Source organism: Bombus huntii, chromosome 3 (genome assembly GCF_024542735.1).
Source record: "Bombus huntii isolate Logan2020A chromosome 3, iyBomHunt1.1, whole genome shotgun sequence".
NCBI classification, from domain to species: domain Eukaryota; kingdom Metazoa; phylum Arthropoda; class Insecta; order Hymenoptera; family Apidae; genus Bombus; species Bombus huntii.
In genome coordinates this window covers 6,739,884-6,766,568 of record NC_066240.1, presented here as the reverse complement: position 1 = coordinate 6,766,568, position 26,685 = coordinate 6,739,884, and the positions used below count along the sequence as shown (strand labels likewise).

Sequence of the window (26,685 nt, the reverse complement as noted above, 5' to 3'; positions counted from 1 at the left end):
TTATTTATCCTACATTATCTCGCTTCAAAGGGTCAATGAACAGAATAAATACGTTATTGTAGAGTTGATACTAAAGTACGACAAGTAATCAATCAACGTGTTTTAAAAACGCGTTTTACGATAAAAAATACTTCGGTACTTAAACCGCGATGTTTCACCGCAAGTCTTTCTATTTCGACGTTCTATGAAATTTCAAAGAAAAACTTTCAAAGAATTTCTATTCGTCTTGCGTCTTTTTACATACAATAGAATTGAGCAGCTCGTAGCAAGAACGATCCTCGCCGAATTTTTTCAGTTCCATCGTGTTAATCACGGAAACACTCACAGCAATTTTCTAATATGATGAATATTTTATTAAAAAAAAAAAAAAAAAATTGGAATATGTTGGACAAAAGTAGAAGATATAGAATATTCTTTCGCTTCTTTGGTAAAGGATAAATATGGACAAGGATCGTCTGTGTTACTTGGCCAATTTTTTTTCAACGAATATCGAGAAAAAGCTTGTGCCTTTCAAAGTCAAAGCTTCGATCGCGACATTTTAATGAATAACAATAATACTCTATATTAATAATAATTAATAATAATTAATAATAATATTCTATCTATATGGTCGGTGGAAGAAATAAAGTCGAAATGAGTAACGTGTTCACCAAGAATAATTCATGAACGTGGGAAAGAAACCTTAAGATTAAACAAAGAATATTTACAATATGCGGCTAATCCATCGGCGATTAAACCTCGTTCGGCATCGACAACATCATCGAGTCTTGCGACAGTTCGTCCATCGATTGTTCCGAGCCTGAAGACAGAGTTGACGGTGTTGCGATAGAGAGTAGACCTTTTCAAAGCAAAACTTTGTTTCGTCCTTGGATATTGATAAACTCGCGTTATATTCTAATTGTTGAATTTAAGCAGATAATCTTCATCATCACGTTTAACCCATTGCATTTTGCCCCTTAATTTTATAGTTTGAGAGGAGAAATTAATGTTATTGCTATACTTCAAACGATAATTTAGTCCTAACGTCTCTATTCTTGGAACTTTCACTAAAAATCTAATGAAAAATCTTTTACTATTTTCTCAAGAATATGTCACACAACTCGATTGAAAAATATCGCATTTATCGATTTAATCGAATACTCTGTCAAGACTGCTATACTGAAAGAAAAGCAATAGGTTCATGCAACAGATTTCCCACACATGCGAAAATCTCTGATATTCTTACCATGATTATGATAGAGGGATGGCGTTGGGCTTTTGCACGTAGCTGGACTCAGCTGCGGCGGTTGGGGGCCATGATGGTGTTGCTGTTGATGTTGAAACGAATAGGTCAGATGTAAATTGATGTGCCGACTGAAATCGCCTGTGGAAGCGGTAGAATTTGGTGGTGACTGATGAACTGTAACAGCAAACGATGTTTCCTTGATTCTAGGCTATGATAATTCTTGCTACTTTTAATATGCTGAACCACATGCGTCATTATTTCAAGATCACCTATAGGTATTTAACATTAGACATTTGAAAAAACAGAACTTGTAGATCTGCTTTTCTACTTTACGTACACATATTTGCTTTTGAAAAGGAAAAATATTGCATTGAAATAATATTCGTATAACGAAATTTGTGAAACTATCGTGGAATTATAGAAAAAATATCTCAAAAATATTAACGTGAATCAATCGAAATGAGACATTCGACATATAACTTCGTCCTTTATCGAAATTTATTACTTGAAAGTTTCTAACGTTTATTCCCCCAAAATATCCAGAATCTTTAATACCTCTTGATCAAATAGTATCGAAATAAATGTAAGATAAGAACGTGGATATAATAAAGAAGCGGACAGAATAACAAAGAAAATAAAATAGAAATGTCGTCTCACTAGACAGCTGTAAATCGGACAGATATCGGTGAAAGAAACAAACGCAAGAAGTACCGTGTTGCCCTTTCATTTTGCCCGTGTGCAGATGCTTCTTCTGCCTTGCCCTAGAATTCTGGAACCAAACCTGCGTAACTCTTTTGCTGAGTCCGGTCACATGCGCTATCCTCTCCAGGTCTTGGCCGTCCGGATTGCTGTCCAGTTGAAAATTCGCTTGGAGAACAGAAAGCTGTTCCTCCGTGAACGTGGTTCTCACTCTCTTCGCCTTGTTACCGCTCTTGTGCCCGCTCTCCGAGTCACCGCCTTCTGCGAAAGTACCAATTAGAGGTGTTCCACCTTTCCTTACGCCACTAAATCTTTCTCTCCGATTCTGTAGATTTCATTTTGTCATTTTTTTTATTCCAGCATCGAATAACTTAAACCCTAAGCTTTTTCCAGATTTAACGATATAAAAAGCAGGCGCAAAGAACTAAATCCACAAATTTTGACAATCTCAAAGATTACAATGTACCGAGAATATATCAAACTACACACTTATCAAATAAGACGCTATTTTTGAGAAGAAATGACATTCGAATATCAGAATTGTAAATAGCGACGTTTTATATCTCCGCAATCGTTAAATCGTTTTACGATCGAATTACTTATTTGGTAAACTTAAGAAGCGGCGAGAGAAAGAACACGCGACATCCGGCCAGCAATGAACGTGCCAATGTTATAATTATATGCAACATAGAACACGAAAGGCTTAATTAAAGATATTGTGGTAACGTAATAAAGTATCGGCATAGTCTCACCATCGGAAGAAGTGTTGTTGCCTTCGACTACATCCAGGTAGTGAGCTTTGCAAAGCAATCTGGCGTCCAAGAGGGCGAACTGTTCGCCCGTGGAAAGTTGACGAGAACAGGCGTCGCATGCAAAACACGCCAAGTGGTAAACCCTTTCCCTGGCTCTTCTCACCCAATCCCCGGCACCCACGCTTCGGCCACATTTCGCACACTTTGCGCCAAAAGTTCTAAACGAAAATAATTTCAGACAATTTTATTCGTTGTAATCAATGAAATTTGGAGATTTTTAAAAATAAATAAACATAACGAATATATAACGATATATAAAAAGTGCAACGATACTTAGACAATGTATAACAAATATATGCAACAAGTTCCTTCGTTTGAAACACATGGCCTATTCATAAATTAAACATTTTCCACAAGTTTTCTATAGTAAACATTCAAATATATTGGCATTAATTTTTAGTGTAAATTTTACATTAGAACCTACAAGATAGTTGCAGGTAACTGCTATATTTCAAGTCAAGAAAATCATACGTCTCTTCTTCAGGATCGAACGATCTGAATCTCACGACAATTCCAGGTAACGTTCCCATTCTTTTCCATTAATTTTATCAACGGAAACCGAAAAGGATAAGCGAAGAATGCGGAATTTTTCTATGAAAAGAGCCGGGTGACTAACGATGCCATGGCATGCCGGGAAATCCGAAGCAGTCGTAAAGAATTCGCAGGCACGCAGCACGCGGCCACCTGCGGCAATGGCGCCAATAAATTCAACGATGGTAGCTCGCTCCTCGAGGATTTAACTTCGTCCGGCTCTAACGAACGCGTTCGCCGCGAAGTGTAAAGAAAACGTTTCGCGTCAACGATTCTACCTCTGCTCTTCCCGTCTTCGAACATTCAGCAGTCGATAAACCGGCCATCGACGCGCTCTCAACCAGAAAAACGCCTAGTTCGATCGTGAATTTCCTGCTACGACTGACCATATAGAGAATTTGAGAATAAAACTGTGACATTAATTGATGTCATTGTTAATACACGGCGAACGTTTATGCGAATTCGTATCTTTCTAAATAGTTTCTACGATTGAGATGGTAAGTTGCAAGAAACAAATAATATTAGTTTGATTATTATGTTAGTTTGACTTAATTAATATTAGTCTGCATAGTTGACGCTTTAATGGTTTTCAAAAGTCTAAAATAATATTTTGATCGACAATATATCGAATTAGAAAATTACTCTTTTATAAAAGACGGGAAATACGTATACGTAACTTTTCCATTTATGGCTTTCAAATATTAATTTCTACGTCACAACGCAACACGCGAATCCATAGTTCAAAAATTCCACCACTTCATCGAAACAGACTAAAAACTGCGTATATTTAGCTGAGACTACATTAAAATCTCTATGTTAACGAAATAATTTAAATTTAATCAGGAATTACCATTAGCCGGGCATCGAACATTCCAATAAAACGCGAAATTATCATACGTGAAAGAAGATGAAAGGAGCTTCAAAAATGTCGGCGTACGATTTCACACGGTGCGAGTCGATTATCAATGTGCGCACATTGCAATGGCCGATGGGAGAAATAATTCGTACTTCGAAGAGCGGCAGAGCACTCGGGAGAACGGTCTTAGATAACGCGTCGCGCACGAACGCGCGTTTACCTGGAACAAGCCAGCCTGTACCGGTCGTCCTGTGACAAATAAATGACTGCAGGACCCCGAAGCGCGAGTTGCAACCTTCAAGAGTATGTTTGCGTGTATGTAAACTCGCGCTGCCGCGCGGGAACACCGTAGTGAAAAAGGATTAATAAATGAGGGGAGACGAAAAAGAGAGAAACGAGAGTTGTGAGATAAGGAGGAAGTTGAGGGAATAGATAGGCAATGAGGGAAGAGGTGTAGATGGTAGAAGCAAAAGGAAGAAAATAGAGTGGCAAGGAGAAAAAAGATATTTACAAAATACTATCTGCAATACCAGAAATGTTAGAAGGGAAATCGACACTGGAAAATCTTACAATTAGTTTCATTCGATGAACATTTTACACGAACTATCGACACACGATGAAACATTAAACAATAAGGTTGTTACATATGGCAAAACACTGAAAACAAATGGATGTTAGTGAAAGGCATGTAAGAAGAAACACGAAAAGAATGAAAGAGAAATGAAAAATTTCATTAGAAAGCGTCTTCGGAAGAAAGACTCGAAAGAACAGAAGAAAGTTGAGAGAAGAGAAGTTTCTCTTCCCAGCTCTCATCTTGGAAAGCAATCTTTCATGGTACAGCGTGTTCTATGACATAAGTATATACGTATAAGTACTCTTTTACTCCGGCGATCTCTTTCTATAATAGTTTCGATCGAAGAAGGAACGATATGAAAAAAAACATTCTCTCCGTTTCGTAACCTTTTATTCTTCGTCGACTTATCGATGTATCTCGACATATGAGCTTCTCAAATGTCAAACTGATTGACTCCGCTTTTTATTAATTTCCTGATTTCATTACATAGGTACACGATAAATATTCAATTCTACACTCCCCTTTCTCCACACCTTCGGTATATATTCGCTTCTCCATACATCCATTCCCGCTCCCAGTTTCACCATACCTCGTCAGTACTTCATACTCTACAAAACAATCAACTCCATTAGCATCGCTGCACTCGGAAGCGTATCGTGCAAATATCTGCTCGCTCTCGCCCGAACCGTCCTCTTAATCCCGCGAGTAACTATGTCCCGGTCGAAACACGCTTATAGTCTCGATATAGTCTAGTCCCATCCGGTATACTACTCGTTACTTTCTCTGTTGGAAATGGGGTGGTGGGGCCACCGGGGTAGTCGCGTGGCCCCATAAGATATCTTCGCGAGGGGGACGAAGGGACTCGCGAACACAGATCGTATAAACAGCTAGGCTGGGATCGGTTGCCGGAGGAACCGGACGAGGAATCGGGATGCACTTTCCGTGTTCATGAATATGATAATGGGCTAATGGCCGCTAGTCGTTGTTTAATTACCGGCCGTGGCGCACACTAGCGACCACACCGGACACACTGGCCGTGAAGAAGCCACCGTCGTGCTGCTGCTTGTCGTTAACCGAGGACGCTCCTCCGGGTTGTTGGCTCACCGATGCACCCATAACACCCACCTCTGCAGCCATTCATCTGGACGTGCGTGCGTGTGTCGTGTTGCATGCTCGTGTCTTGCCGCTACACGGCTACCGTTTACACCGGCCTAGCTTCCAGTGAAAAAGTTTCCTACCTCTTCGCTTGGGTATATGGTATTAGAGAGCTTGAGAGAGGAGTTTCCAGGCGATGTTACCGAACGGAGAAAACGAGCAACACGGGGTGTGAGGATTTCGTTGTCGACATTGCTGCAGTTTCGTTTAAGCGAGGCTTTAGAATAGTATATAAGTAACTGGTTGTGGAAATTGCAAGAATCAGAGGGTGGTTTAGGTATTGAAGTTTAATTAGCATCGTGGAGGGTTTTAAGCGCGTTTTGATGGGAAATTGAGCGAGCTTAGATCGTGGATTTTGATGTACGGCTAATTCGATTCCTAAAGTTTCTTACTGTTAGATATTCGATAAGATTTCTTCCACATTAAGAAATAACAATTTATCGAATGTAACGAAAAGTATTAAAGTACAGAGAGTGTATAAAAATCAAGACATTTTAATAGATCAATGCCACCACTCTATTGAACATAATCCCTTTAACACACCCAATATCTTTCCTAATCACACATTTCATTCAAAACAGTATAGCTTTCGATGCATATTACACGATAATAAGCTATTGAATACAAATCATTCGATACAAATCATTGTAATCGTATGTACTTGAACTAAAACCTTTCTTTTGAACTTTTTAAAAGTTACAAGTCTGTAAATACATATATCGTCTGGTCGACTCTACAATACCTGTAACAATTCATGGCGATTTAATAGGGAAGAAGAAGAATGTACATTTGTAATGCATAATCGTAAATTCTGAATCTCACACAGATACTCAAGCGACAAAAAAGAATCCGTTTTAATCCTATTGTCTCTTAGCGAAGCACTAATTTATCCCGCTTGCAAGAACAACTTTCTCGTTTCGCCCACGTCAATCTCTAGGAAGGGATTTGAATTTTGAGCAAGCGATTGTCAGTTTTCTTTTATCATAACCGATGCAGATCCTATCCCCAGAGAGCCGGCAAGATGAATTCCGAAAACAACGAAAATTAATCCTCCAGGAAGCTTCTTATAAAATCACCAATCTCATTGTTTCCTGTTCGTCGAAGATTAAACTCTATCATCTTGAAATGATCTGTATTTTGTATGATTGATGACGATTAACTTGTAAATTATATAAGTATAACGAAAAGGTTTGTCGCTTGAAAAATGTTATTAAAACTAGAACTACGTATCGAATTTGTTAACACGTGTTTCGGTTTTCTTCCCTTTTACGATTACTCGAAACACGTGCTTACATCGATTACAAAAATTAAAGGTTTTGTAATGTCTAATGTAATTTGTATGCCAACGTTCTTCCGAGTTAAATCAAATACTTTGATTGTTCTTTTTTTTCAATTCCTCCTAGAAACACCCTAATAATGCCTAATCATATCGATATAAATAAATGTAAATAATTTTGTGATGAAGTACGCTTCTAGTTTTTTTGATACCCAAATCAGATATACAAAAGTCGATAAGTGTATGTAGTGTATGTGTACTTTTGTGACTGACTGTACACACACTTATACCTACACCCATCCCAATCGAAAATACCAAGGATCGTGTCAATGGAGTATTAATTAGGTCACATTGTATCAACACTTCAATCACGAATTGAACGAAGGTTCGGTGAAGCGGTGTCCTCGATTCTCGAGGTATCCACGGTATAGTTTTCGATCATTTATCACGACGAGCCGAGCGTAAATCGAAATAGTGGCTTCGTTTCTTTCCGAGTCGGTTGTCGACGTGTCTACGGGTCGTGGATCCTGTCGACCGGGTCATCGTAAGCCAGCATTACGAGGCGAAAAACGCCAGTCGAAAAAATTACGCGGCAGATTCCTCAGGACCTCCCGCATATACACGACTTTGACCCTCAAAAAGACAGCCATGCCACGAAAAAATCCTGCAACTGTCTTCACAGAGAATGCCGACTCTCTGTTGCTAAACTTTTCATAATTTTTTATTTTATTACTAGAATTTCTAACATCTGCAGGCTAAACAAGGATATACATCGTAGGTATCTTGTTAACAGTTTGACTGCCACGTTAAAATCACATGTTTCGCTTAGGACGCAACGGGAGTATTTTTATATAATGGCAAAATAATAATAAATTGATGATATAAGACAACATTCTTCCCCAATGGATCGTTTATCTCATTGGTGGTCACGGGTGACCACCACGGCGCCTTGGTAACAGTTGATAGCGACATATTGTAACAAAACTTCGTTTATTTCAACAAACCATTCGCATTCGTTATTTTGTCGTAAGTAAAACGTCCAGAGTATATTGTTGAAACGTGTAGAAGATATTAGTAAACGGTATTTATTCGTTCTATATATAATAGTAAGGTATGTGCACATTTCTAACTTCAATTTTATGATTATAAAGCAGCATTTACGATTATTTTCCAAAGTGTGTTTATAATAACATTCGTAGATTACCCGTCAAAGATATGGATGCAAATACAGTGCACCGTTAGATGCAAGACTTGTTCTCTTCTTTTTTTATTGATGTTCTAATAAAAATATTTAATTGTTCAGTGGGGCACTTTTTATTTCAAAGTATCTTCTATTTATCGGTTATACTCAAAATGCCCTAATTGTCAATTTTCATTCAATTTTTACAATTGTAAGAAGTTCAAGCGCTCCGATCACCAATTACCACCGCGGTGTCACAGGAGAAACCGTGGCAGTCAAAGTGTTAAAGAATAATAATTATCCACATCATTCCGCGAGAATCGAGTTGCGAGTTTAATGCAATTTTCAAAAATCTGAAACATTAAATCGATGGACAATAAAATTCGTTTCGACAATTCCAAGTAATTATAGAAACACATCAGATTCGAAATCGAAAGAAATGACTGTACAGTAGAGTACAGTAGTACCATAGCATAATACACAATGAATTCACTTTATTCTTTTTCATTTCCTTTCTTCTGAGGATTACATTGATTTCCGCGTTCGATAATAAGACAGCGATACCGGTCGCTCGTCACGATCGGATATCACGATACGTGATTTTAGACAGGCTGGTGCAACAGCCAGGTGACCGAACTAAAGTTGATTGACAGTTGGATAAACACGTTGGAAAGTGTTCGACTCGAATTCTTCGCGTACAATCGACCAGTCACTGCAAGCTTCTTTTCGTCCCTTGGTCATCCTTCCTACGAAAATACCCGAAACAAACAGCTTTCGATCAGTCATTATCCGATTCCGCTACAAGGCAATGTATGTCGAACAACGTATCTTTACGTTGTATAAGTAAATAGAGGAGGTAGTTAAATTTTTGTAAGATGAAACTATACGCCCCAGTTTTCAAGAAATGTAAACAAAATTTCCTTTCATAATTCTCCATATTTTTTCTTAAATTCTATAAAGTTGTCATTATCTTATAACTAGTGCAAAATTTCAACAAAAGTTTTTGACGGCGAATAATACAAATTCAATGATTTATAAAGAATCGATAAATCTGCAAGATTCTAAAATTTCTCTAGGGAAAGTAACAGAAAGTATGATCGGTATTTCAATTCCAACGAAAATTTCCAGTCATGTAGCCTATAATAAAAATTCAACGATTTATAAACAGTGGGAGATTAATAAATTCCTGTGAGTTTCATTCCGTTGCATTCAGTAATGTAACAACTTAATTCGTAGCCAATAAAACAGATATTTACCATACAACACAGTTAATTTATAGAAATGTTAACATTGATTTACAATCACCAATCGATCGATCGAAGAGTCACTTATGGATTGCCACGGAGGCAATACTCTAGTTCGTTCGTGCGGGTCGATTAAGAGGTTTCCAACGAATTGTTATTTATTGCATTGATAATGAAAACATGGCACGCCACACTTTTACCACGGTTTATTATTCTATCGATAGATCAACACACATTTGAATATTACACATAACAACCAGGTTTGCCTTCTCGTTGCTTGTTATCGCAATAATTGAATCTCTTTCGACCACTAAATTGCGGCTACAAGGAAACGTAGATCTTTGACGACGCAATGGCAATTACGAGTTCTGTTGATCTCGATTTATGCTTCGCGGTATGTCTCGTTTTACTTCTACGGTAGCTATATGCGCTAAAGCATTGCAGTTTCCCTTGATAAACTCCGTTATCTTTATTATTCGATCTTTGATTGAGCGCGTTTTTAATTTAAGCTTTCTCGTTGAACGTGTAACAGAATTTTTGTTTCAGTATCATAGTATGCAGATATACGTATGAGAATATTTCTGGCTACTGATATTATTTGTAACCTGTCACTTCTACGTAACGTTACATTTTTCTGAAATCTTATAAATAAATTTACCTGTCCACGAAAGTTCCTGTGCGCTTCATAAAAAAGCCATTTTCAATAAAAGTAAAATTCTATAAAATTTTGTTGCGAAGATGACGTAAATATTCTATACTAAGACGATTGAAAGCTATTTATCATCGCTTTATATAGAAATTATTATTGCTTTATCAAATGATAAATAGATATGCTGTTACGTATCGTTACATATGTTTCATTTGACTAGTAGCTTTTTTATGTAAACAAATTAAATTAATGTTCTCGGACATTGAAGCAAACTGACAATTTCTTTGATCTGTATCTGACCAAACGAAATTTAACATCAGGAAAATAATTGTTCTATTATCCGAATATTTTTGTCTCTCTATTAATTCGCATATATGAGGCATATTGGAGCAAGCAATGACAATTTCTTTGATCTGTATCTGACCAAACGAAATTTAACATTAGGAAAATAATTGTTATTATCCGAATATTTTTGTCTCTCTATTAGTTCGCATATAGGAGGCTCTAATACCTACTAACAATGGAGATTTATTTATCAACTTACAGAGCGTAGTCATGCCTGCAGTAGAGTCTCATGCCCTTCAAGAAGCAGGAATGCTGATCATGTAGCGGCCTGGCACAAGCACAGCACCTCAAGCACCTCGAGTGCCAAGTTCGACCGCCGACGCAAAGAACAGTGCGCTCACGGACGCGTTCTCCGCATCCGCCGCACTCCATCACGCTTGGCGACATTTCCGGCCCTATCAACCCGCCGGCATTTTCGGCTGTAGCAAGATTCGGACCGGTGCCTTCGCACACGCCATCGCTCGTCATATCTTCTATCTCCGTCTGTAATGTCATTGAAGCAAGCGTGAGAAAAACTCGGAAACGTTGATGCTTAACCATCGCGAACGAAAGCTGTAACGTAAAGTGAGCTGTATGTGTACAAGTACGCTATTTAAAAAAATCAGAGTATCTACTAAAAATATACAAAATATAACATAATAATATATGACAATTCAAATATAAAATATTTTTAACGAAGAATGTATCAGAAAATTCTCGAGCGCGAAAGTGTACGCACGTTTGAGAAGGTAGGAAAGGATTTGCGAATAGCAGGCATAGTAAACTGCATCGAAACAGATTGATCGAAACACACGCATCCATCAAGTGTGTCATAGGTTTCGTGACAAGAACATCCGATAGTTTGTTTGTTGAATTGTGCATGGGATAGCGTGGCACAATACCGTTCACAGGAAAACTAACAGGGGAACCTTGACTTCGTTATGGCATTGCTAATCTTTTTCCTGCGTATCGAACAATCGTGCGAAGACTGGTCCAGCTTCGTAAGCACTTGTATTAGGTCGTTCGAAAAGTTTCTTCAGTTTTATAAGGAAATAATGGATGCACAACATTTTTCGATCCATTTTATTCTATCAAGATGGAGATCACAACGTTTGACAGATTAGGTTTCGTGTTTGTATAAAGATGCTTCGTTGTAAAAGACGTGTCTGTAAAAGAAAGACACTATTTGGACAACCTAATACATTGTTATAAAACAGCTGCTTAAATATTAGGTTGTTTGGAAAATTTGTAGCGTTAAAGAAAATTGAACTAGAATCACACATTTTGCAATTTATATTTTGCCAATCTCTCTTACAAAGAACCATTCTCACATTTTCCATTAACCCTTTCGATCCATGTTGTAACGAGGGACATATGTGTCCTAGTGAAAGTTTCTAGTGTTTATTATGTGAATTATTATGTTTCATTATCTGATATAAATTCGTAATAGAAACGCTGCGAACAGCTAAAGCGTAGATCCATCGAGAAACTTTTTCGCATTCCGCCATGAAGAGCCGCATGCGTGATGTACATCAACGTATCACCGAAGTCTTCGCTAATTCTCCGTTTACAAACTCTCATACAACTTCGTTCAGCAGCTGGTCAAGCGAAAATGGCACCCTGCAGGGAAGCGTTACACCGTTGCCAACATAACCACGGATCTGCAGAAGGTAGCACGAACCCTCTGCTTCAAAGTCGACGTTCCCTTTCAATATAGTAACACGCATGCCCTCGCGTACAGATTCGTATTGTGTCGTACACGCAAGTCCTGCGAGCACCGGTGTAATATATGTGGCCAGCCCACCCCGTAACATCCCCATGATGGTTCTATGGGGGTTGGAATACTCCAATGGGATGCTTAAATGGGCAACCGTGGCGTCCAGCCGCCTTCCGTCATTGTGTCGGCGATCTTGTTACGACGACTCGTGTCGGATTCACGATTCGATCGAGCTACAGAATGCTAGGAGCTAAATGATTTCTGAACGAGCGGGGCGTGCCGAGTAAATAAACTTTCGTAAGGAACGATGGAGGGGTTGCTTGTGTGTTTATTCTCTGGTCTTTTATATTGTACATCACTTGAAAGTACATGTTTTGGGAAAGATCGGTTGGTTCGTTGGATTGCAATTTGTCCAATCTATACTTACTTGCATAATCTAAAACAATGGCCGCACGATCTAGCCCACGCATTTTAGCAACATTAGAAATTTACGTTAAACATAAACTTGATCGCAAGTCGCTCGTTAATCTTCCAGCTTTAGGCCTTTTATTCCATCGTAATAAATCCGTGGTTAAAATATCACCGGCTATATCGTTTCGACTGGTTCATTCGTGTGTCACGACTTCTACACCCACAAGTTAGCGGTTGGCCCAGCGGAGGGAGAGTTATAGGTGACAATAACGAGCCGCGGTTGCATGCGAGGCGGGATCGTAAAACGGAGGATTAGTCTCTTTTCGGGCTATTAGCCTAATATATGCCTCGCGATATCAAAAAGCATGCGAATCTCCTAGCTGAACTCAAACGCGGCGATTCAAAGAAGCGAAAGACGAGATTCATAGAGATACAACATTCTTAAATTGAACTTCGAGTTTTGTAGAGGACAACTAAACTATGTACCTACGTTCTAGTTAGTTGTATATTCTAGAACACTATTACATAGTCTTTGATAATGAAACAATGAGAAAATATCGTGTATTTCGATATAATTGATTAGAATTATTCGATTATAAGATGGTTATGTAGTTTGATAAAAATTATACAATTATTTTACGAGACACAAGACTTTACTTAATTATTATTAATTATTAGATTAATTATTAGAGTTCTATGATTTTTGAAAAAGATTAGTCTGTTTTATAAATTTTAACGATTACATATAGCGCCAAATAAAAGTCGAATTATCTTTCATGGAAGAGAGATTAATACTAATTTTATAAACCCTGTTCCCTTACAGCTCTCTCAAAGATCTTGTGATATTACGTATGTCTTCTGTCTCCAAAATACTATCAATACTTCCACGCCGGTACACACACATACACACGTATTCCAGATCCTTACACAGTTAGAACGTGCGAACATTTGGTTGGTTATGGTTGGTGGTTAACCATACGTCACAACTGGCTCCACAATGGTGGCGTATGGGAGTTACATAATGCCATTGTAATGTAATACCTGCAAGCCTCGTAGGTGCTGCTTCTATACCTATATAACACCTAACGCTTGAGAGAACACGCGTGTTGTAAGGTTCCGCATACAGTGCCCATCATGGAGACGCGTTCTCGTCACATAGGACCAGCCCCATAAGTTATGGTGAACCGGCATACCCTCCTATTTGTACCTAACCCCGGACTCTGCCGAATCCTGCTTTCTGCGGTCGCACGGCCTGTCAGGGGCGTGATTTTCGGAGTTTATTATGAGAATGATACCTCAGAACCCGGTCTTCCTACAAGGGGACGGAAGTTCACTGATCGACGTTCTTTAAATTTCAATTTTTTTCTCTTTCCGTCGTTTCTACGTAGGTTCGTTTTTCTTTTTCCTTTGTTTCTTTTTCTTTTATTAGGGAGCGTATGAGACAATATAACAAGAGAGCCGCAGACATTTTGAAAACGAACGAATCTTCTCTAGAAACGCACAAGCTATGATTTCAATTGATAACGTGTCACTAAACACTTTTAAATATCTAGTTGTAATTGTAATTGGCTCTTGGACACCGACAATATATTGAATCAGGTTAAGCGTTTAAACGAAAATAATGTCAGAAGAAACACGAATTTGCCCGATGGAATAGAAAGCAAGTAAGTAGACTGCGGATTTTTACGCAAGTTCATATTTTCATGGATACGGTTAAAAGAATAGAATTTAGGCAGAAAATTGATTTATCTGTTAACCTTTTGCACTTCTATGTCGAGCGTTACTCGGTATTAGTTTTTGTCTCAGGAGCTCCTTTGTCGAGTCCCACTCGACATTCTTTCCCACCTTTTTTTGTGAAGCGTGTTAAAGAAAACCAAGATTGCATCGAGGAAATTGTTTCAAGATATATCATACACTTAAAAATTACAAAATACAACAATAGTGCGAATAAAACTGGTATTTAAGTGAATTTGGTTCTTCCTTTATTTATTTAAATTGTCTTATTTTTTAGTTAAAGTAAATTTCAAATAAAACACTTAAAAGCGTTGGGAGCTGCTGGTAATGAAATTGAATTTAAATTCGGAGTGCAAAGGGTTAAATATTATACAGAGTACAATACTATGGATATTTTTATGTCTATATCTTTCAAACAACGATCAAACTCGTTGCTGATCTAAATAATCTAAAATCTAAAAAATCTTCCTTATACAATTCTTTCCTGTCTACCTAAAAACGTCAAGGTATCTCGCATAATCCGATCTGTAGATTTAAACGAAGAGTAATCCCGCTTGGCTCGCCTTATTGCCTTATTTACACAAAGGTAGATCGGTGAACGGTTTCGCAGTGTGGCATCGTACACCGGGTTTGTACACGCCTCTATTCAGAATAGCCATGAGGCCCCATTCTTGCCTCTCGAGTGGTTTCGCTTTCGGTCCCCTTGTCGACGACGAGGCACACCACCGGGGTATGACTTTCAAACTTGAAAGCCTGTCGACGGGAGGTCCTATGGGGGTCCCAGTATGCGCTTTCCTACGGTATTCGCGGCTTCGTGTCACTTTCGGTACCGCGACACGGTGTCCATTGAAATCGATACTTCTTCGTTTCCCTTCGACCGCTTGTCTCCCGCCAATGTCACTCGAGGTAGGTACGCGGTAATAACGATAATACTCGTCCCCAATGCCAACAATGAAGTTCTCTAGAGACCTTTTTTATTAATATTTCTTTTTATTTCCTTTCGTCGAGTAGATGCATAATCGATGATGGAATTTTTGGTAAATTTCTGTTTTTAGACGTATTACATATTTTAGGCAACAATTTTTTAACTTGGTTTCGTAAAGATCGTCGAAATTTGCGAAATTTGAATAGCGAATATAAACGACTTTCATAAATAATCTCGGTATAAAATCTTAAAAGGTATAAAGTCTCAGTCATGTTGCAACGAATATGACTACTATTATAACGAATAAGTAAATGAAAAGTAGAAAGCGAACAAATACGTTTTAATCGAACTGTACACGATTCCATTAATTATGTGTTTATATTGCGCTATAACTTGAGGAAGAAACGAAACACGATTTCTCCATAATAGTATTTTCAGATCAACTTTTATTACAAAGCAGTAAATATATTGATTTTCACTAAGAGACCGTCTACTACGCGTGTTCGATATCGACAAATTATCTGCGAGTCGTTAATTAACCTCGCACCTACACCGCCTTCCACTTGAATTTCTCACCTGCAAGGCCTATGCAAGTTCGTGATTAAGTATATGAACTTTAAACGTACGTGTAACACTTATATCGCTATACTCGTGTGTATAGTCACACGTGCCAGCTATGCCTACGACCCTATTTTCTATATTCATTTCCTTTACTTACTTACGTAGATCGTTTAATTCGTTTCGTGTGAAACTTTTATCTCTCCTAGTTGAATAATTATCCAATGACTGGGATAATTTGTCTTTCTATTTAATTTATGCGTTTGAGAAACTTATAAGCAAATTGAAGGTGTGTATGCAATTAATAGGAAATTAATAATTGCAAAAATTAGCTCAATAAAATATGCAAAATAATTCAAGGTATAGTACCAATAGAAAATCTAGAATACGCGACTATATTTACAACGAAACAGTTGTTACGTTAATTTTTAATAAATAGCCGACATTCTCACGATAAAATTCAATCTGAACTTCAAGTTAATTTTCGAATCTTAGAAAAAGACACAATCGTCAATACCTGCCTGCCTTTCCCTCTCTAAAAATCCTACTAAAAATTAGGATCAGTTAACCCGATCACAGCAACCATCAAATTAAGATCAAACTCTCAATACGTTACAACTCCTTCAAACTCCGAGAGCCACGTCTTTTCCATTCAATCGAACGCAAAGAAGAAAGGAATAAAAAGAAGAAATATCTCGATGAAGAAGGGAAGAAGCGAAGACTTCCTGGTGCGAACAAGAACGATCGCCGTTCCCTTGATCCCGAGGGGCCTTTCGTTCGTTTTCTCTCGCATCCTTCGCAACCCAGGTGACAAGTTGACAAAGTGGCCCACTACGGGCATCCTTCTTTCGGCTGGCTCTTTCAGACGATACTCCACCGCTCGAAATAAAACGAGACAAACACAACAATAAAGAAAAAGAAAGAAGAAAGAGAGAGAGAGAGGGAGTGTGTGTGAGTGAGGGGGAGGGAGGAGGGGCAAGAAAAAGGATGTTCCACTGAAAATAATTCTTGCCAGGTTTTTGTGTGTTTCCAGCGGCTTTTCGAGTGGTATCCAAGGGCACGAGCCTCTACACGCCTTCGTAGAAAAGTCCTCCCCACCATAAAGATATTGTGGTCTATGGGGTGAAACGATCCCCCGCAGGTACAATGGATCTTCTAGAGAAGCCACTCGAAATCTATTTAAATCGCCATCCGATTTTTCGTTTTCACGCGACACAATATAATATGTCGACTTTTCATGATTTTTGTCGGTTTTTCATTTCTATTCTAGTGGATGTATAGCACGGCTGTGAATGGATGTGGCGGATCGAAGCACGGGCAGCAGATTCGTTTCGCGATTACCTCGAATCATTTACTACGTAATGACGAAGAAACCGACCGCAGGAGGGAGTCGTGTTGGTATGTAATTCGGGAGCCCACCATAGTGAGACAGTGAGAAGATTTTAATTAACGGGGTGATAGCAGTTTTGTAAATGGTAGTGTAATATTATATACAGGGTGGTTGGTAACTGGTGGTACAAGCGGAAAGGGGGTGATTCTACGCGAAAAAAGAAGTCGAAAATATACAATAAAAATATTTTTTTTAATTTTTTTTTTTTTTTAATTTTTCCATCGAGACAACGATCTACAGTGAGATCCGTTATAACGAGACGTGATAAAGTGCACGCGTGCCGAGCGAACATTCAAAGTCGATTTTCTCGAAAACAAAGCCTCAAACGAAAAATTTTTATTCTATATTTTTGACTTCTTTTTTCGCGTAGAATCATCCCCTTTCCGCTTGTACCACCAGTTACCAACCACCCTGTATATATCTTACGAGGGTATCATTTATTTTACGTTTGTGAATCCAATAAGATGATAATTTTTTGCTTTTTAAATGGGTCATAAGTTATGGCGTAAGAAATATGCTGCGAGTTACTTAAATGAACATTGCGTAAGATAATATCGTTACGTATATACGGCTTTAACCGTAGGTCGAAATTGGCGAAAGAAGAGATTTTGTTTTATCGTTAATATAAGTACTATGTCTGAAATTTTTATCTTTATTTTTATTATTTTACGTTCGCTATTTAATACTTATAAGTATAATCTTGATTACAGGATTTCTTTCGAATTATGTGCATACTGTGCAACATTGTATTTTTTAATTTCCTATAAAATCTGCAGTCTAATTATAATTTTAGAATCTTAAGTTCATATCTATGATTTTATACGAGTTTCCTATACTTTGTTATTGGTATGTGTATAAGCGAAATATGGCGGTTATGCTAATAGCGGGAACAATTTTGTTTCGCTACGGTCGTGCGAAGAAATGTCGGCGCGTCGATGACAAAGTGTGTATTCCGCGAATTAAGAGAAAAAAATCGATATGAGAAATAGGGGCGATAATATATCGCGATAGTTGTAGAAGCAAAACGAATCGAGCCACACTTCTGGCACTCTATTAATAAAATGCAAACATATGTTAATGTGACGCGTTTCCTTGGCCACGTCGAATCAATTTATTACCCCGATCCGCAGTTCTCCATGCCGATTCCTTTTATTTCATTCTTTCTTTTTTCTCTCTTTCTTTTGACTTCGACGAGTACGTTGAGCGTGCGAAATATGGTCGGTCACTTCTTATTTTTATAGAACACGTTTCCAACAATCGATTTATATAAGATTGTTTTAATTTTATCTTCTTTCGTTAGAGATTTATTTTTCAGAAAAATACAAATTTACATAAACATTCGCTATCTGATTATAAACATTTCCTGCTAAAGTTTCATACTACGCAGTACCGTTGGTAGTTCATCAAACGGTAATGGATTCTAACTGTACATTTCTTTATAATCAACAATTTTATTCTCCTAAGATTAATGCACCTTCCTGCGTAATACACTCCTAACATTCTAATAGGCACGAGCTCATTGTTCACGCTATCATATTATTCTAATACATTTTTGTACCTATATATCGAAAGCTTAAAGTAATCTCTAATACGTTTACGTTACGATCATAGGAATGTGATAAGTACTAAACGAAACTATATAACACCTTATTATCGTATAGCAAATTTATAATAATTATCGGTGAAATAAGATAAGCTCGGTGAAAATCTTCAAAATATTTTCACTTTTGATTTATGATATCTTCATCGTGATTTATGATGCTATTTTATGTTCCTAATTATATATACTTAACGGCTAAGTACCTATCTTTTCTGGCAACATCTGCTCATTTTTCTTCATATTTTGTCACTGATTAATAGCACAAAATTTATGTAAATGAAACTATAGGCAACATGGGCAAGAAAAATGTTTAATAAATTTGTGAATTAGTAAATTTACGAATGTATTAACAGTTACGATCGACATCGTCAAATGTTTATAAATGTTTATATCCAAAGGATATTAAAATAAAATTAATACCAAAATAATCAATTTCGATCAATGTACCTACTTAAATATAGGTAGGTATTGCCTATATGGATAATTATAATTGATTAAATAAAGTAAATTGTGTTATGAGGATAAATAAATAATGAGATAGATCGTTTTTACATATCATATTTAAATCACAATAGAAGTAAAAATTGATTTTGACAAAACCATGATCGTGATCTTCACAGTTGCAAAAAAGGGAGGAAACTAAGATCCGCTACTTTGACAGATTTCAGTCAAACAGATGCTAAGATATAATTAAAGAATATCGAAATACTGTTATATCGACATGATGGTCTTTCGAATCAGTTAAATAAGAAAATATTAAATGTTTAATGGATTAGTAAAAACATACTTGGCATTCTAGATAGTGGCGAAATACCCGTTAAGTGAATCGGATCGATAAACTAGAATTAACGGTGAAGACTTCAAAAGATCAAGCAAGATTAATGACGAAAAGAAGTACGTGGATCTAACTGGTGTTCTTCATAAAACGGATCATCCGAAGTTACGATCTATGGGATCGGAGACACGCCGCAATGATGTTGACTTCCAAGTCTTCCACCAATATTTGTTCGAAATTTTACGATTTCAAATATCTATTTAGAACACTCGATCTCAGAAGTGTAAAATTTACGCTTACATTCGACTTAACAAACCGTAAATTATTTAGCGAAAAAGGATAAAAATTGTAATATGACAATTTGTGTCTATTCGTAAACTGCTTAACTATAATAATAAATCAACAAGTAACAGATTAATGTTTCTTCCACTTTTATCTCTATCTTCTCAGTAGATTTTGTTTCGCAGTACACATATTAACATTGATAATGCACTACAGCAATTTATACACTGCACAATATGTTTTAAAAATCTGGTAAACTACACGTATAGTATAACAATGTCAGAAGTATACGAGAAAACGCCGTCTAATCATAGAAGCCAGAAAGCAAACGCGCGACATAACCGGAAGTTGCACCGAGCAAAATCACAGCTACATTTAACAATAAAATATAGTATAAACGTATTAACAATCGTGGACGCAACAAAACAGAAGCATGCTATTGAAAATTATCTACAATGGACATGTTCGTTAAGCGCTTCTTCTACCCGGAACAGATTAGCCGCGTCGTAAAATAATATGTACTTACAAATCTCCAACCACAATTCTTCTGATTACCGTGAGTGATAAATACGACTACCGAAAATCGGAAAAAAGAGAAATTATAAAGCGCATAAAAATATCGTGGCGGAACGAATGCGACGTATGATTCGTTAAAGAACAGCCGTGGCTCATTTGCTAGTGAATATCTATAAAGTATACCTACGCAGACACGGGGCAAAATCGTAAATACCTGTAAGATCAGATCTGAGAGACGAGGCACATCCCACGCGAAGGGCAGTACACGAGCTGTTATACGAAAGGACCTTTCAAGATGGTACTGTGAGTACGTGTGTGGTCCAGTAAATTGTCGGCGTAAGGCGCAAAATGGCGCATCAGCCTGATCCGAAGTTATATGGCTTCGTTTTTAGAGGACGAACGGTACCAACGAAGCGTACGAGCCGCGACAGTAAACGATACAGAAAGGACGCGCACGTGGTTATTTGCTTAAATGCCCGTGACACCGCGACCTGTTCCTACAAATCGTGACATTGGACAATCGTGCAAGACGTGTTTTTACATTCAGATCGTTCTTTTACACCGACCTTTTTAAGGAGTTATTTCCACATTTATGCATTTATCCATTTAGATTGACTATATAGGGGAAAATTAAGGGTACGGAAGTTTTCTCACAAGTCTAGAAGCGTTGGTCTTGAAAGGGTTTAACAGTTCCTTAACCCTCAATTAGGGTTATTAAATAGGTATATCATTACTAAAATGTGGACCACTTAGAGATCTCGATCTGTAGGTAAACATAATCTTTTTGCTATTCGTCGATAGATTTTACCGGTGCTTTCCTTGTATGCACGATTAGTAATTATGCTAACGATAGAAATATTAATAAATATCGAAAAAAAACGTCAATCATTTCCTTGTCAAGATTAACGTTAAGATACAAACGTCTTGCGATGAATCTGATCTCGGCTATCCGCGTACATATTACTTTGTTTCTACAAGTTATTTAGTCTTCTGTTTATTTTATTAATTTCCTCGTTGGCTTTATCTTACCATAGGGTTACTGGAATCATTTTTCAGTTTCTGATATTTCTTCTTGTTGAACCTAAAACGATGTTTTCTCATTCTTTCGTTATTAGTCGAAGATCGATGACATCTCATAACGTACTCATAACGTACATCTCATAACGTTTGATTGTTCTGTATAAAGTTCAAGATTGAATTTTATGATGTAGATGATTCAAATAACCCTATCTTACTACGTACACTCATAAATATACTTGTCTATAACCGCTTACGACATTCAATTTTCAATGTCTCCGCGATTCTAAAGTTGTGATTCGAGCATCGACACGCATCAATGCGCCGGTGATAACGCGAAAAGCGCGTCGAGTATGTATGCATTAGAACAGACCGCTTGTATTCGATTCAGCAATACTTAACATACACTGCGAGATAGCAGCAGTGACACACGATCGACATCGCGACAAGACAATCGCGCCAACCGATCGACCGTAATCCGCTACCTCTATTTCGTTTATTCCTATATATGTAGCTACGTACATATATTTAGCATGTAGCTGCTTCAGCTTGAGACGACCGCGCCTTGCGACACGACGGATGCAAAGTTATGGTTGGTCGCTTGATCCGGCTCGAGGATTCCCCGCCAACCGTTCACACCGTTTCTTTCTTTTTCTTTTTCTCTGCCTGGTGTTACTGTCCACCAACGCTCATCAACCTCATCAGACCGCGACGAATCTAAGAATTTTATGGCTGAGGTAAATCACGCGCAAGTGGGAGCTTTTCATTGTAACCTCTCGTTGTGAATTTTTTTTTTATTGTTTTCTATTTTATCTTCTTTATCATATCTTACGCAAATAACTTTTAACCAATTACAAGTTCCTTTCTATAAGCAGCCTCCGCACACTAGCGATAATTTTGTCGTTCACGAAAAGGCCATTTGTTGACGTGACTGCAGAACCACTCTTTTATCTAGCAACATCTAGCAACTGGATAACCACTGATCTGTTTTCTTGTTGTCGTCAGTCTTACAAGATTAATAAACACGCGTGCATTAGCGGCAAAACTGTTTCTCTAGTAGCATATATGTATGGCAAAACTAATGACGAAAACAAACAGCTCTACTGCTACGTACACGCACAGCAACAAAATCGTTTCGCTGTTTAGCGGCGAAACTGTTACGCGAAAAATCGGCGCTACTGCGCGGGGCCTCTAATAAATGAATCATTAAAAAATAAGTCTACAATAAACTAAAAACATTCTATAGTAACTTCTACTACAAGATTATTAAAAAATAATCCGTAAATACTGAAACCTACCTTCAAATATTTCTTACCCCAAAAATACCCGCTTTATATTCACATATTCTTATAACTGCCTCTCTAAATCGATACATAGGTAAGAACCAAAACACTAAAAGCTCTACTCCTAATATTTTCCAACTACTTACTGACCTACTCATATAACAGACAACATTATTAAAAAATACTTCGCATTAAAACCTGCCAATCGAACCTTCTTGCATCCCCAAAAACCACCTTTACAACATCTTTTATCTCAAAAATACCTCTTAGCATTCACATACCTTCATAACTGCCTCTTCAAACGGATCCAGGCACTTCCACGATCTTGTACACCTCCGATCCCTCCTCAGATAATAATCGATCACAGGGGCGTAATCCGCGATCCCAAAGGCATCGCGCAGCACGGCACGAGAGATAAAACGCGTTCACGCGACGCGCAAGCAAGCGACAGCTACGCCCGAGGAGCGCAGCATGGCCCGAGACTCGATGCGCTCGACGTATAATAACGTAATTCCCGGCCGAGCTACGCTACACGGTCGCGGCTCTGCACGACCCGCTGCGAGGTATCGTATCACTAAAAACATGGGCGTGGCCTCGGCGTCCCGTAGGCACGGTCGCTACGCCGTGTCTCATTGGTGGAGCTGCGACCCGCCCAGCGACACGAAAGTGTACTACCACGAGGCGCACACGAGCGCATCATTTCTCCCACCAAGCTAACGTTGATACGCTTTTTCGATTGGTGGAGTGGCGAGCGTGGTAGGAAGAAGAATCATTCTCAAAGATCTTTCTCTCGAGATGGCTCGACGAGGGTAGCGTAATTGTCCAGCGTGTTGTGATAGGTTACGATGAGATCTGTTTTTAGCTTGGTAACTTTTTCGGATTTTGGGGGAAAGGGAATTTTTGCGGTGTTTGACAAATAGAATTTTGGAATGAATCAAACTATACAATACGCTGGCTGGATCAAGGGAAGTTGCGCTGGTACCCTGTTGCATAATACGAATATTATTGTTGGAACTTAATATTATATTAGCGAAATTTTACAGGCTAAGAGTTACAAATTGCAAATACTAATAAATTATTTTCTGGAAGAGTACGGAATCTGGCAGAAAGAAATATAAAATTTGCGAGGAAATTTTACAAATTACAAGCCACGTAATTACCTTGCTATAATATAAAACTGTAGAATTGTAAAAAAAACTAGATATTATTATTACTGTTTTAGTATAAGTACCTGTATGTAGGACAAACTTATACTTGGTACTTGGTACCTACGCTGCGGCTATAGTACTTGTATCATGCCTATTAGATATAATTAACAAAGATGAGTCACACAATTCGTCATTCGAATAATATCTCTATCTATCGAATAAGCAACTTGCCTATATTTTTACTTAGTATACATAGCCTCTCTTTGATTCGCTTAATTTGCCTCTGCTATCTGTCAATTCTTTATTTCATAATTATCCCATTTATAATTAAAACCCCATGAATAACAAATAAGATTATATAAAAATGACGCGCAGGAAATATTCAGAATAGCGACGACAAGCTACGTTTTCGCATTTCCACACGCATACGCCTTAATATGTACACATATGTACCTACATATATGTATTGGCGCGTAGACTGTTATTCAGATGCGACGAATAAAATAAATAACAATACCAGGCCTGGCTACAGGTACACGGCTCTCGCATAGCTTCGCCCTATACCCGAACTGCCGCGGCGCGTCATTAAAATTATTTATGGGGAAATAAGAATCCCAAGCCTTTAAGTCCACCTCTGGATGAAGGTTCGCATGGGATATACCCCTTGGTCCACTGTATCTCTTATCCTCGATCCCCTTTAGGTCGGCACCGTCTGTCTAACCTTATGGGTTAGTAGATTAAACTCACGCTTCTCGCGTGTCCACTGCATAGGTTTCAACACATTTACACTGTAGTACTTGTGTACACATGTACGCTCATGAAAGTATTTGCACGCTTACCATAGAACATTTTTATGTCTATATCGTAGGTAACGTGTTATGTAAAACATTCGAAATCTCATTAGCACTGTAATGAGACAGGACTCTCATGATTAGGTACATTGATGAAGCTTGATACAGATCTGAAATCAACTAGAAAATGCATACTTACAGAAGTTACAAGATATTGATTGCAAATATACATACGTAGATACATGTATTTAGTGAAACATTAGTAACTATATACGGCACGGATAACCATGAAGCATGTAGTTACGCAATAAATGTTAAATATGGTCTCATCGAATAATTTTCATTAATCTCGAATTATTCAATGATCGACGGTTTAAATACTTTCGTGAAATATAGATTATACTTGCTTATTTGTAATTTCAATGTTATGTTTCCCGACTTATTTCGAAGTTGCTAATAAAAAGATAAGATTTGAAAATGTTTGGTATAACACGCGTGATATAAGAGATTTTTACAAGTGTTCGAATACTTTCGTAAACCTACGTATATAGCTCTAATACAGACAAAAATCCACATGTACATGTAGTTATCATAGCAAAATCACACTCGTACCAGAATTCCCTACAAAACCCACTCTGACAGCTACAAACACAGACCACTCATCTCATAGGTAGGTGCCCTAATCTGTTGGTTAATCCAATTTACCACGTGCCTCCGTTTATTCACGTGATTGAGGCGAGAGATGTTTAGCATATCGATCGTGTAATTATCTGCGAACTCGGCTCTCTGCTCGTTGGTCGAGGACCTGGAGCAGATCGGCGGTGGCGCACAACGCGAAGATGAAGAGGTAACGCCGTAGGAGGCGAGAAATAAAAAGTAAGAAGCCAGGAGAATTCTCAGCTGGGGGTCATTCTCGGTGCAAGGGTTTTCAGTGGTCGAGTTTCACGATCGACCACCTGGCCACATAGTTACACCTTGTAAACGGCCGGTGTCTACCGATGCTAATAAACAGAAACGGACACGTTCGTGTCGGCAGAGAGATTAATCGACGCGGATTTGTCACGGACGTTGTTACGAGCCTTCTCGCCTCGCTTCTATTTCAGCCACGGTCTCAGAGGCTCGGCGTTTCGTAAGATCAGTGAGTAATACAGTACCGTGCAAAAGTCTTGGGACTTTAGACCATTCGAGAATCGCAGACTTTTTACGCTACAACTACTCGTGATTTTTCTGCAACGTTATTGTTCCAGCAAACGAGCCGCACTATCTAGAATTAGGATTAGAATATAATTTGAAATAATTAGAACTGAGGTAACAAATACGTATCCATAAGTAAGCGATCATGCTTCTATCTCGATACAAACGTTAATATTATCAAAAGCGAATGCGTGTTAACTTCTAATCGCAAAAATAATTAAACGCTCGATGGAGTAGCTAGCATAATATCCTATTGTTATAACAGTCAACGTTCTTGAAATATCCAAAAGATAAGTGAAAATAAATCGTTGCTGTTTATTAGATGACCCGAGGCTTTTGCACGGCGCTGTATGTAGATAGACAGACGATGAGGAACGGTCGATGTTAATGGACAAAGTTGAATTGTTTCCGTCATTTCGTATTGCTCGTTCGTGACTGATTTATTGCAGTTTCTTGCTCGTGAACAACGCTTGACGAGCGATAGAGTGTTCCAGCGTAATGCGTCCGATGATTAAATCGATGTCTGGTTTTGTTGAAACGTTCACGTTACAAGCAGAGATTTTTAGGCAAGTTAACTTCTCTGGTTGAATAACATTGTTTTCGACTATGTATTGTGATACCAAAAAATATTATCGGAACTAACGTTATACCTGCCTACTTGATATTATTTTAATCGTACCTACTTAATATTAGTAATATTTTAATTTTAATGAATAGGTATGTGTAACGATCGAATAATCCTTCAGTTCACAGAGAATGTTTAATTTGAAGCTCGTTACTATAAATTCATACTCCCGGAAGAATTAAAGAATCCATACG

The 26,685-nt window shown here is 38.0% G+C and overlaps 1 protein-coding gene across 3 annotated transcripts; it reads right to left on the bottom strand.

The window, feature by feature from the left end:
• Positions 1-361: 361 nt before the first annotated feature.
• LOC126878417 (LIM/homeobox protein Awh-like) lies at positions 362-23,281 on the bottom strand. Of its 3 annotated transcripts, none has more exons than XM_050641182.1 (6): positions 23,015-23,281; positions 10,746-11,029; positions 2,677-2,894; positions 1,937-2,185; positions 1,226-1,399; positions 362-838 (listed from the first exon to the last, which is right to left on the bottom strand). In XM_050641182.1, the coding sequence occupies exons 1-6, from the start codon at positions 23,018-23,020 to the stop codon at positions 732-734; spliced, it is 1,038 nt and encodes a 345-aa protein (XP_050497139.1). In that variant the 5' UTR covers positions 23,021-23,281; the 3' UTR covers positions 362-731. The 3 variants fall into 3 exon arrangements, with proteins under 3 accessions (XP_050497139.1, XP_050497141.1, XP_050497140.1); XM_050641184.1 differs by having other exon boundaries at positions 362-799; XM_050641183.1 differs by having other exon boundaries at positions 1,937-2,182.
• Between the last annotated feature and the right edge of the window lie 3,404 nt (positions 23,282-26,685).